The following is a 12,463-nucleotide window of genomic DNA, read 5'->3' on the forward strand; positions in this document are numbered from 1 at the left end:
GGGCTACAGCGTAACATTAAAAGAACATAACTTTCTGTACCTGCAATTAACTTACATGTACTAATGTCAATGGAAAATTGTATTTAGTAGTCAGTATAATCTTTTAGTGATATAAGTTTGCATATGGTAGAATACTGCATGTAGTGATTTGTATTAGGAAATATTCAACCATGTATACTTAGAGGCATATAATCAATTGTGTGTGATCTCTAGCAGGCTGCAGGCTTGGTGTGCACCTCAGGAATGCACCCCCACGTCCTGGGAGAACGAGAGAGCTTGTACCTGGTTTTATTGTTTTACGGTAGGATTAACGTAGCTATGTCTGTTTTAGTTTAAGTGCTTCTTTACATATAGATGAACTGCTGGACTTCCTCACCATGTTATTTAGGGTGAGGGGGAGACTGCCCTCTTTGTGACCAAGGATGTACCTTTTGTACCTTCATGTTATATGACCCTTTGATCAGCAGGAGACACACACACACACACACACACACATACGTTCAATGGAGTATAAAATAAAGACCGGGGCAGTGCTCAGCGCGAGTCTCTCAGTAGGGAGCTGCCCTTCTGTGTGTTTCTCTTCTCTGAGTCTTTACTGAAGAAGTGTTTTATAACATTTTCCTTAACAACTAATAAGTTTGCTTTCGTGAGGCTCTTCCCTGCATTTCATTGTCTTCGCTGACTAGTAACACCAGAAGGGGCCCAAGAGTTTTTGGGGACTTACTTCTGTGGCTTTTAAACCCTAAAACACGCTGCGCCAAAAATTGGTCCACCCCAAGGATTGGGTTCCCCGACATAGTGTAGAGAGTAACATAGTGTACGCTGTTAAGTGCCAGGAAGATTGCCAAACAACCTCTGGCGATGTGGATGGCACAACACGGAAGAACTACCTGGTCAGGCCAGGACTCTGCAGTCTATTTACACCTACAGGCCAGTGGACCCTCTTTCATTGATGAGGACGTAACCATCCTGGACAGGAAGGAGCACTGGTTTGAGCGGGGAGTCAAGGAGGCCATTTACGTGAACAGAGAAAGACCATCTCTGAATTGAGGGGCCTAACGGTACATCTTTTACCACCGTATAATGCTATAATTGCAGCCATTCCCCAACTCTCTGTGAATGGTAACCATGGCCATTGATCAGTGGGCTTTAATCAGTGGTTGTTGATCAATGGTCATGAGAATTTGCATAATAATGATGAAGGAACTGACCTCACAGCCCATTGTTCCTTCAGTGGGCTGGTTTCAGTCATTATGCAGATGTACTGTTTATAACATAGGTGTCAAACTCTGGCCCGCAGCCTAATTACGTTTGGCCCGCGAAGCCATACCAAATTACTACTAGAGCTGGCCCACTGGTATTATACAGCTAATATATATATATTGTTTAGTATTAAGCTTTGCTTGTTCCATATTCAGTTTTCCAGCAAAACTTATTTGAGTCCATAAGAAAAGATTCATTCTTATATCTGGAGGAAGATTTTTTTTTTCAATAAATATTAATGTTAGCCCGTGACTTTGTTCCAGTTTTGAATTTTGGCCCACTGTGTATTTGAGTTTGACACCCCTGCCATAAGTCATTGTTGATTTTGTCTTCTAAAATGATGTTTAGAAGAGGACCTGAAAATGGCCAACGTTTGTTTGTAAGCTTAATTAAACAGATGTTGGCCTTGGATGCAAACCAGCGCATAACACCGTCGGAGGTTCTCCGGCATCCCTTTTTCAACCCTAAGAGTTCCCCTTGCATTGACATGAGTGCTGAAAGACCACAAAACCCTGTGGTCTTTCAGCACCCTTCAAACTTGAAATGCAAGAGATCAGAGAAAATCAACTGCAGTTTTCAAAACTCGGTTGAATTTTCTCAGCAAGTATTCATCCACACGTCAGCCAGCCCATCCTTCAGCTCAGATGTGCTTGAAATAGTTGAAGGGAGCATTTTGAGAAACCACTACAAGGTAGAGGCTTTCCTTGGAGAAGGGGGCTTTGGTATTGTAGCCAAATGCCGTGATACCAAAACCAACCGAGCTGTGGCTATTAAGGTGAACAAGAACGACCCTGATATTCTGCAACAGGCAAAACTGGAAATTTTAATTCTGGAGCAGCTGAGAAGGTTGGATCCAGATGCCGCCAACATTGTTCAATGGAACGGCTTTTTCCACGACGGAGAGCGGGTTTGCCTGAAATTTGAACTCCTAGACCAATGCCTGTGGGACTACATACAGGACCCGAATAATCGGCGTCTCCCCATAAGCGAAGTCAGGCCAATTTTAGGTCAACTCACAAATGCTCTGTCCCACCTGGGTTCTGTGGGAATAGTGCACGCTGACCTCAAACCTGGAAACATCATGGTTGTAAATCGCTATGAGTCTCCAGTCAAAGTCAGACTTATAGACTTTGGCCTCGCATGTCCTGCGTCTGCAGTGATGCCTGGTGACCGTGTGGGGACAGTTGGTTATAGTGCACCTGAGGTTATGCTTGGCCTTCCTTACAATGAAGCAAGTGACATGTGGTCTCTGGAGCTGGTGGCTGTGGAGCTTGGTACAGGGGTGCCACTCTACCCTGGAAAAAATATTATGAAGTTTTGAAATTCATCATAGAAACTCAGGGTCAGCCGCCAGATCATGTTCTCGATCCTGGCGTGTACACTGAAGACTATTTCACAAAAGACAACTACAACTACAACCAACAACGCTGGACATTTAAGACCGCTCAACAATTTAAATACGAGACAGGATATGAATCTTTGGAGACAAGATACATAAAACTGACACGTCTGGATGACCTCGAACAAATAATGCTGTTTAGACGAGGACCAGAAGATGGCCAACGCTTATTTGTCAGCCTAACTAAAGAGATGTTGGCCTTGGATGCACACCAGCAGATAACACCCTCTCAGGTTCTCCGGCATCCCTTTTTCAACCCTGGCCTCTCTAACAGGTTCCCAAGTATCAACACTGAAAAACCATACAGAGTCAATCTCCAGCATGGCATCTTCCACCCTGGACAAAAGTGATAAAAACACAAACTGGGGTTGGAAAAGGATATTAACAGCAAATTACACTGGAAATATTAATTAAGCTGCTCCAATAATTATCACTTTGGCTTTTTTTTTTATTTTTTTTTTTAATTTTCACTCCCCCCACCCCAACCAGTCGCGGCAGATGACTGTCCCTTCCTGAGCCTGGTTCTGTCGAAGGTTTCTTCCTTTTTAAAGGGAGTTTTTCCTTCCCACTGTCGCTAAATGCTTGCTCATAGGGAATCTTCTGATTGCTGGTGTGGCCAAAACTCTAGGGGAAGTAGCAATTCTTGTGAAAATTAAAAAAAAAAAAAAAAGCCTACCAATATTCAAAGCAGAGCAGCGGACACCTTACCATCACATCAGTCCTTTAATCCGACCTAAAACACCATGTTTACAGAAATAAATTCCATACAAATTGGAAATAAATTGTTGTTTTTGATTGTTTATAAATATATAGTGCTACCCTTCAGCCTCCTAGTAGACATACCTGTGTTATCCCCAACTCTTTGTGAATGGTAACCATGGCCATTGATCAGTGGGCTTTAATCAGTGGTTGTTGATCAATGGTCATGAGAATTTGCATAATAATGATGAAGGAACTGACCTCACAGCCCATTGTTCCTTCAGTGGGCTGGTTTCAGTCATTATGCAGATGTACTGTTTATAACATAGGTGTCAAACTCTGCCAAATTTGGCCCGCAGCCTAATTACATTTGGCCCGCGAAGCCATACCAAATTACTATTAGAGCTGGCCTACCGGTATTATACAGCTAATATATATATTGTTTAGTATTAAGCTTTGCTTGTTCCATATTCAGTTTTCCAGCAAAACTTATTTGAGTCCATAAGAAAAGATTCACTCTTAAATCTGGAGGAAGATTTTTTTTTCAATAAATATTAATGTTAGCCCGCAACTTCGTTCCATTTTTGAATTTTGGCCCACTGTGTATTTGAGTTTGACACCCCTGGTTTATAAGATTGGGGAAATCTTCAGTTAGCTGAGACTGAAGAAGTCACTTGGATGAGTGATGAAAAGTTTCTCCCACTGAAAACGCTACGTCCAGATGAACAGAATTTAAACTTTTGGAGACACATGTGAATACATCGAAGAACAACTTGGGTTTAGTATCTTACCCAGCTCTTACAGTGAAAATGATTAAACCAATGGCATTAAGGCACCAGTCTTCTAATATATTAGTAACAATATGTAACTTTCACTTCTACAATTACTATTGATATTTCACACACACAAAATATACATCGATTAGCCTGTCTTGTGTGACATTTCATGCGGTCTTGGTGGGTGGGGGTTGCCTGCTAGCGTGGGGGCCCCAAGTAATTGCTTAGTCTGCTAATGCTGCTTGCTGGCTCTCAGTTATATGTTTTCATCAAAATCAAATTTACTTGAAAAAGTGCACAAAAGAAATGTGGTTCCAGGTATGATTAGCTAAAAAAGGTCTGACCAGATATGTGCATGGCATATAAACCAAACTATACACGGGACACATAGTGCAGAGTAAGGCACTCACATACTGTATGGCTATTAAACCTGTTCTTAGTTTAAATATCTGAGGATGATAAAGATGGGGACTGCTGTTGTTAAGTTTGAGAAGAGCACATTTCCTCTCAGACCTGCAGTAGAAGACACTCAGGTCAATAGGTCTTTGTTTGGATGCAGTGGGGGATGGTGTCCTGTAGTTTTCCAAAGTCTTGCAGGCCTCTCCATACCGATGGTCATAAGATGAGAGCCCCTTTACAGCATTTTATTCTTTCAAGGGTAGCTTCTTTTTGAAGCGGTTTGGTTTTCAGTTTAGTTTTTATTGTTAAAAATATTTGGATTTTGTTTAGTATTAGATGTATTTATTTATTAATAAGATTCTTGTTAGGGGAAATATTTAAGGAATTCTGAATAGGTATTACAATTGGAATACAAAAAGGTCTACTTGAAACTCACTTATGTAGACACACTAGTCGAAATAAATGTGTATGTATAACTATTACATGCATGGACGGGTGGGAACATTTGACCAATGAGTAAATCTAGAAACATTTCCTGTTGGTACACAATAATGTTGTATTTTTTTAACTTCAGTTAAATTATTAGTTAAAAACAGCTTTATATTTTGGTGTAAAGTTTAATCATTTTGGCACACAGATCTTCGATGTTATTTGCCACGTGGTCATACTTCGTCCAGGTTTTTGCACTGGTCAGCGCGTACGAAGCTTGGCTTCCAATACACACACATCAGGGGGTTAAATGTTCCATTTAACTTTTACCGCAGAGCTGGTCTGCGCGCCAAAAAATTTAAAGTTGGAGGGAAGATAATCGATTGGCTTTCTGGCTCCTCCTTTTTTACTTTTGACCCACTGACAGAAAGCAGTAACAGTAACAGCCAATCGACCGTGCGTCTTCCTTTTAGACTCCATCGTGATTGTTTACAAACCAGGAGAGATCCACCAATAGTAATTAATTTTCTCTCACGACGTTTCTGTCAGGGCCAATCAGATAACAGCACTTTTATTCCAAAACCCAATGGCAGGTTAGGGCGGGACAAAGCGCGAGGTTTATATAGAGGCTGCGATTTCTTCTTCATCACTAGCAAACCAACGACTGCTGTGGTTCGATTCCGAAGAACTATTTAAATAACCAACGATGTCTGGAAGAGGTAAAACTGGAGCAAAGGCACGTGCCAAGGCTAAGACCCGCAGCTCTCGCGCCGGTCTGCAGTTCCCCGTCGGCCGTGTCCACCGTCTTCTCCGCAAGGGAAACTACGCAGAAAGAGTTGGCGCCGGGGCCCCAGTTTACCTGGCCGCGGTCCTGGAGTACCTCACCGCTGAGATCCTGGAGTTGGCCGGCAATGCTGCCAGAGACAACAAGAAGACTCGTATCATCCCTCGCCACCTCCAGCTAGCTGTACGCAACGACGAGGAGCTGAACAAACTCCTCGGTGGCGTGACCATCGCACAGGGAGGCGTCCTGCCCAACATCCAGGCCGTCCTGCTGCCCAAGAAGACCGGCCAGTCTGCACCGAGCTCCGGCAAAGCGGGAAAGAAGGCCTCCTCTCAGTCACAGGAGTATTAGCTTGCTAGCTAATAACTCTTAACACCCAACGGTCCTTTTAAGGGCCACCCACTCCTAATTGAAAGAGCAACTTTTCCTGATTATTGCTGTCTTGCATCCCCTTTCGCATGATTTTTATTTAATAAAAAGTCTGTTTTGTAAGCACTGATGTATTCTGCTGATTTCAGGCTAATCGATGCTACTTGCTAGTTTTGGAGACCTGCTAGCCTGGCCGGTTGAGCTGAATTTCAGACTGGTGGTCTCTAACCCCACTGATTATACCGTGAGCTCGAGAGTTGTAATATAACACTATTCATTTACCACAGGGCTTTGTTTCATGACCGGCGGTTAACAACAAACAAGGAAAACAAAAATGGCCTCCACTTATCAACATTTACTGTAGGTACATGGGCCAGAGCCTGAAACACCGGTTGCATTTCACCTTATTAGTAGCATGACTGAGCAGCTTTTGTGGTGACTGATTACAAATTACTTTTGGTTTGGCAGAAAGGGCTCTTTAGTATGCATTTGTGGCTGAAATAATGATCTGTGTAGGCATATTGTATTATATGTATTGCGTATTTCCATCTAAAGCATAACATGCTACAAATAACTCACCCTAATCTGAGTTTCAGCTCTCAAAAGTGTTCATATGCACCGAGCAGTTTTAAATTTGTATCCATTTTGAAGGGTTTCCTGCACCACAATGACCAACAGACCTAACAGCCTCAATCAATGACTATATTTTTGGAGTAATAAGTAATATCACTGTAAAGTGAAACGCACCCATTAGGAAGGGAAGATTATTTGCATACATGCTCTTTTTATCCTGCATTAGTGTTCCTTGGGTATATGCCTGAGAAATTGGAGCTCTAGTAACCCATTTCTAGAATTAAGGTGGGGTGTTTTACCATTTGTTTTGTATTTGCTTCCACCTTTATCTTTGCGTATGAGCGACCTGAATAATATGTTTGTTTGTTCAAAGTGTGGTTAAAGCTTGAAAAACATGCCAACGGCTCATTCTCCTTAAAGCTCCAGGTGTTTCCTCGTTACATGTGAAGAAACCGGCAGCTGCAGTTTACCAGCACAGTGACGTCTGACCCAGTATGCACAGCTCCTGTGCAGCAGCCGTACCACTGAGGAATAATTTGAGTAATATATTTCATTATTCCGAAGCACAGAATAATTAGATGTTAGGCAGTAAATTATCTCCACATAGATCAGGGGTGACAGACATGAGGCCCGGGGCCAGAACTGACCCAGCAGACTCCAGTCCGACTCACTGGACAGCTTTGGAAAATGTGAAGAAGGGTGAAAATTTAGTACTTTTAACTTGTTTTCATACGTTTTACACTATCTACTATAGAAATTTCAGTTTTACAATCCACAGTTTAAAAAACAAAAAAAAAAAAGAGACATTTTCTGTGAATTAACAACACTTTTTCTTTGGAACAAAAGTTGGCTTGCAGAATGAGTTTGACATCTTTGCCATAGATCATAAGCATTTATGAGCATTGATTGAAGATGTCTCAAATAGTGCATCACAACAAGACACCTGCTAACAGACAGTTGTTCATTCTGCTTTTCAAAGTGCTCAAAATACCTTTAATTCCCCATCAAGGAAAGAAAGCATTTGGCAGAAATTACACCAAACTTTCAGTCAGTGGAAACATGACATCTTGGGTGTAATTCCCAAATGCTGCCACCAGGGGTCACCATGTGATGTTTGAAAAAGTTCACAAAATGACTTGTGGCATAAACTGATTGTTGCCCATATGTGTTTTTATTTAACAACTATTGAAGACAGATCACTGTCTGTGCTGACAGATGTGCACCATAAGCCATTTCATAACACGGAGGAAAGAAAGGATTTCAACTGTTACATAAAATAGTACGACATCTGAAAAAACACAGCAAAGCACTATTTTAAAGTGTCATTAGTATATGCCCAGCTATAATACATAATTAATCCTTTTGTGGGATCCATAACTGATAAAATGATTGGTTGTTTTATATCAGAGGTGGGGATGGATTACGTATTTTCTCATTAAACCTCAGTCGTGTGCAGCTAAACTCACCCGTAACCTTTCCACAGGACATATTTCAGTCTGCTTTGAGTGCTTTATAGCGGCAAAAGCAGCATGACGCACCAAGTTTGAGCCGAGCCCAGGACAGGCTGAACCAATTACTCGGGCTTGACAACGTGTCCAACACCAACATCCAGGCTAAAAATTCCAGCTCAGAAGGAAAAACCCCGGTGTCCACTGGCTGTTTTAACTATAATTTTCTGAGTTGACATTTTCACAGTCTCTAAATTTACTGGTGATGCTCTTTTCAGCTGTTTGTGGCAACAACAAAAAAAGATCTCTGGTAAAACAGTCATTTTGGTCGTTTCATGGAATTTGTTGGCTTTCCTTCTGCAAGTTTTGAAGTTTTGATTTTCATTATCCACAAAACACCTCGTATGTTAATTACAGTTTGGTGAAGCTGTGACTGGAACAAAAGCAAATATCTAGACTGAAAAGAAGGGTTTTTCCAAGTTCATGGGTAATCTTTGTTTATACAGCATCTGAAAAGTAATAGAGTTTAGATGTACTCAAGCTGCTGTGAAATAAACAACTATATTTGTCTGAACATGAGAAAATCTTGGTATAAGCAACAAATCTGTGAGAAACAAAGTTATACATGGACACAGAAGGACCTGCTTAATGAAGGGAAAGAGGAATGATGAGTGGGAAGAGAAAAAAAAAGAGGGCTGGAAAGAGGGGGGTTGGATCTGCTACAATGATGTTCAGACACACCGAAACATTCACTTTGAACGTTACTCAACAGCAGCGAAGATGCTCGAGAAAAGAACTGGAAGACTTTTCACATGAAAGCTTGGGAGGATGCCTTGTCTTGTGTTTTTAATCTTTGGACTGAATCATACTGCAGAAGAGGAGATGTTCCTTTCGAGCTTGGGTATGGGAAAACAAAAATATTTATTTGAGTGTTTGTATGTGTGTGTGGAAGACAGAAGGGCATCACCAGGGTTTTGCGGCAGGTTACGCATCTTTGCATTATCTTTAAAGGCAGGCTTTTGATTTAACTGGGAGGCATGAGCAGGTGAAAGTCATCTGACAGGGAGAAAAATAGGAGCCAAACCCAGGTGGCTCTGAATGGACACTTTAGTGTGTGTGTGTGTGTGTGTGAGAGAGAGAGAGGGAGAGAGTTCTCAGGCTGTCTTTGGTGAAATAACAGTATGGTGAGGTATTTCTCCGACATGCCAGTGAGGTGCAACTGTGCCTGAGTGAGTATAGCTTTCTTGCTATGAGGGAACTTTGCTTGTTTACATGTAAATAAGTATCTGATGAGTCCATACAGACATACTAAAAAAGCTGAAGAAGACAAGTGGACAGATGTCACGCGTGAAGACAGTCCATTGGTTTTGTGGGCAGCTCAAACTCTTTTGCGGTAATGTCTCTAATTTCCTGTTGTTCACTAGTTCGTTTGGCTTTGTGCCTTTTCTGAGCATCATTTGACTAATCACATGATTTGAGCTGGTACTGTTTTTTCTCAGTGTGACTGGATTTGTTTCAATTTAGCCAATCAGGAGGTTTGAATGGCATTCTTGTGTGTGTGCATTATTACTGTACAGCAGCAATGTTCTGATATTATTCCAAAAATGAGACCCGGTGTTTCCCATAACTCTACAAACAATTTGGGCTGCAGATGTTCTGTGATCGCTCCACGATCACCGCCTCCTTCTGGATAGTATTTCCTGTCCTGAGCTGAGCCTCGCCAACCCCTCAACATGTGGCATCAGAATAATTACAGGTTACATTTAGGTTAAGGTTTGTCTAAAAGGAAATGTTTTGTTTTGTCCTGTCAGTGTTAAGGGAAGGGGTAGGATTGATGCTTGGTCTGAGAGGAAGTAAAGAGTGAGACCCTCAATTTAAGGCAATGAAATCTGCGTTATGTGTAAGCTGCTTCTCATCAAGCTTCCTACACAGCCTGCATGAGTGTTGACTGCCTGAGCCCCCACTTGCATAATTGTTGCCATCTTCACTGTTTCCACCTGCAGCCTAATGTCATCCTGCAGAGACCTGCAGACATCTGTTTCACAGTGTGTAACTGCAGGGTTCACAAGCTGACTGATCCAAACCTCCTACCAGACAAGCAGTTCAGTATCTGTGGGAAATCACACACTCACAGCATAGCTTGTTTTGGACTTTTATTATTATCATCTCAGAGTGCTCACAGCCAGGCTGAGATATCACTGCAGACAGTTCAGAAAGACTGAAAAGTTCATCTTCAACTTGCTTTGCCTGCCTGGACTTTTGTGCATCTGCAAGCTACTTTGCAACCCACCTCCCCACCAACTCCACTTTACCTGCTTTGTCTGACTTCATTTATATACTTTCCTCTATGAGAATTACACTGTGGTACTGGGCAGCATGGTGGCACAGTGGTTAGCAATGTTTTTCCCCAGTGACATGCTGTTAGTAAGGTTAGGTTAACTACTGATTGTCAATCGGCCATAGGTGTGAATGGTTGATTGTCTCTCTTTCTTAGCCATGTGACATACCTGTGCAGGGTCAACCCCACCTGATGCACCATGGCAGCTGGGATAGGCTCCTGCAATCCCGAATTGGATAAGTGGAAGCAAATGGATGGATGGTCTTTAGTCTATGTTTTAATAATTATTACTATCGTCATGGCAACTGCAGAACTGAAGAAGCCTCTCAGATGAGAGGTGAAAGGTTTATTCTTTCCAAGCTCCTTAGATTATCTTCATGGTAGTGCTCCTTGATTAAAGTAATATATTGATATCCACTTGGGTACCTATCTATATAAGTAAGTAAGCAGCTATCTATTCTGTTAAAGAAAGATATGTGGAAACTCCTTGGCCCACTAGATAACTGCATTCACCATTTATCTTTCAGATGTTCCATTTCGTTAAATAATAAAGACTGCATTGTATTTAAAAATCACTTCCATCTGCTTGTTCACATGGATGAACAGCTATATGGGGATTTCCATTGTAATCACCATTTAAAGGTCATTTAGTAAACTTTACCCCCTCAGCTGTAGCCTCCACATGATCGCTGAGGACTCAAAACACAAACCTTATCTGCAGACCTCTGCAGTCTTCAGTCCATCGGGTTACTAAGCTGCCTCTGTTTGTTTGTTTTCATTCTCCTCAGTGAGTCATCATCCGTCTCACTTCCTCCCTCTACTCTCTGGCCGCCGACCATGGGAAAAGCCTTGAGAGATCAATAGTGGAGGCTTTCTCCCACTCTCTTCTGCTCTCTCTGTGTTTGTCTGTAAGCCAAATAGTTCCTGTGGGATGTCTGAAAAGATGCTCACATGTGTTCGCTCACTTCCTGTGGACCTTTCATATCGCTCTGCTCCATCATTACACAGTGGAAGCATTGTAATCCACCGTCGTCCATTTAGTTAGCGTTATCATAAAGTGTTGTTCGACAGTTTTCCAGAGTGGAAACACTTCTTTTGGAGTTCGTTGCATCAGCGGTCCAGAGCTCAGAGCAGGAAGTCAGAGGACACAAGGTCTTTTCCATCACCGCCTCCTACACTTTATGTTATTTCCTGCATGGGTTAGACTGTTAACACCTGCTTAACCCATAGACACTTTTAAGGAGACAGCCCCGCCTTGTGTGATTGGGCGGTGCGGTCCATTTGAACTTTCATTTAATGGAAAGCTTGTTGAGAGCCTGAACATTTCAACCATTCTCTCAGCAGGATGTGAACTCTGTGCAGAGCTAATTCTGGAGTGTTCTGAAACTGCATGTTCGGGTGAAGTTATTTACTCATAATTGCCAAAAAAAGGAGAAGCAATCAATATGGAGGAATTGGGAGTATGTTTTGGAGGGCAGTGCCTGGTTCCCCTCTACTGTTTGTAACTGTAATCTGATGTAATTCTGCACCAGGATGGGCAGGAGAAGGGGTTGGGAGGAGGGAAATAGCAGAGGAACTCAGTGAGTGAATGAAAAAAGCAAGGAGCTAGACATACACAATAATGTGGACACTGCTCTATGTGCTAGCAACTGTCAGGCAAACCCATGGACCCAGCTTTTGTCTGGACTTAGCAAGAGTAAAGAGATGGTAAAAGCTGCCTGTCTGTCAGTGAAGTAAGTAAACACTTGGCTGTTTTCACCAGCACTGTTGTGCTAATATCTTCTCTTTGTAATATAACTCTATTTTATTTCATGTTTTTTATTGATCATTCCAGCTGTTAGATTTTCTGTGTATTCCTCAGATTTTTCATTGTTCACTCTAAACCAAAGTCATTTCTCTTTAAAAGTGGCAGCCCAGTCTGTGTGGCAGGCAAGTATCTATTTTCAGAAGCTTGTGGCAGCTCTGAAGGGCATAACTGCCTCCATA

General features: G+C 42.0%; 2 protein-coding genes across 3 annotated transcripts in view; both read left to right on the plus strand.

Annotated features, from left to right (window-relative positions):
- The first annotated feature begins 5,593 nt into the window (after window positions 1-5,593).
- h2ax (H2A.X variant histone) lies at window positions 5,594-6,245 on the plus strand. Its single transcript, XM_082548542.1, has one exon. The coding sequence runs from the start codon at window positions 5,672-5,674 to the stop codon at window positions 6,098-6,100; it is 429 nt and encodes a 142-aa protein (XP_082404668.1). The 5' UTR covers window positions 5,594-5,671; the 3' UTR covers window positions 6,101-6,245.
- Window positions 6,246-8,834: 2,589 nt separating this feature from the next.
- The window catches only part of phldb1a (pleckstrin homology-like domain, family B, member 1a), a 29,446-nt gene continuing 25,817 nt past the window's right edge, over window positions 8,835-12,463 (plus strand). Inside the window, exon 1 of one of the 2 annotated variants that reach the window (XM_082548033.1) lies at window positions 8,835-9,040. The gene's annotated coding sequence lies outside the window, so the exon portion shown is untranslated. The remainder of the gene's footprint in view (window positions 9,041-12,463) is intronic. The other variant, XM_082548034.1, reaches the window with a different exon arrangement.

The sequence above is a fragment of the Aulonocara stuartgranti genome, assembly GCF_965226115.1.
Source record: "Aulonocara stuartgranti genome assembly, chromosome: 10".
Classification (NCBI taxonomy): domain Eukaryota; kingdom Metazoa; phylum Chordata; class Actinopteri; order Cichliformes; family Cichlidae; genus Aulonocara; species Aulonocara stuartgranti.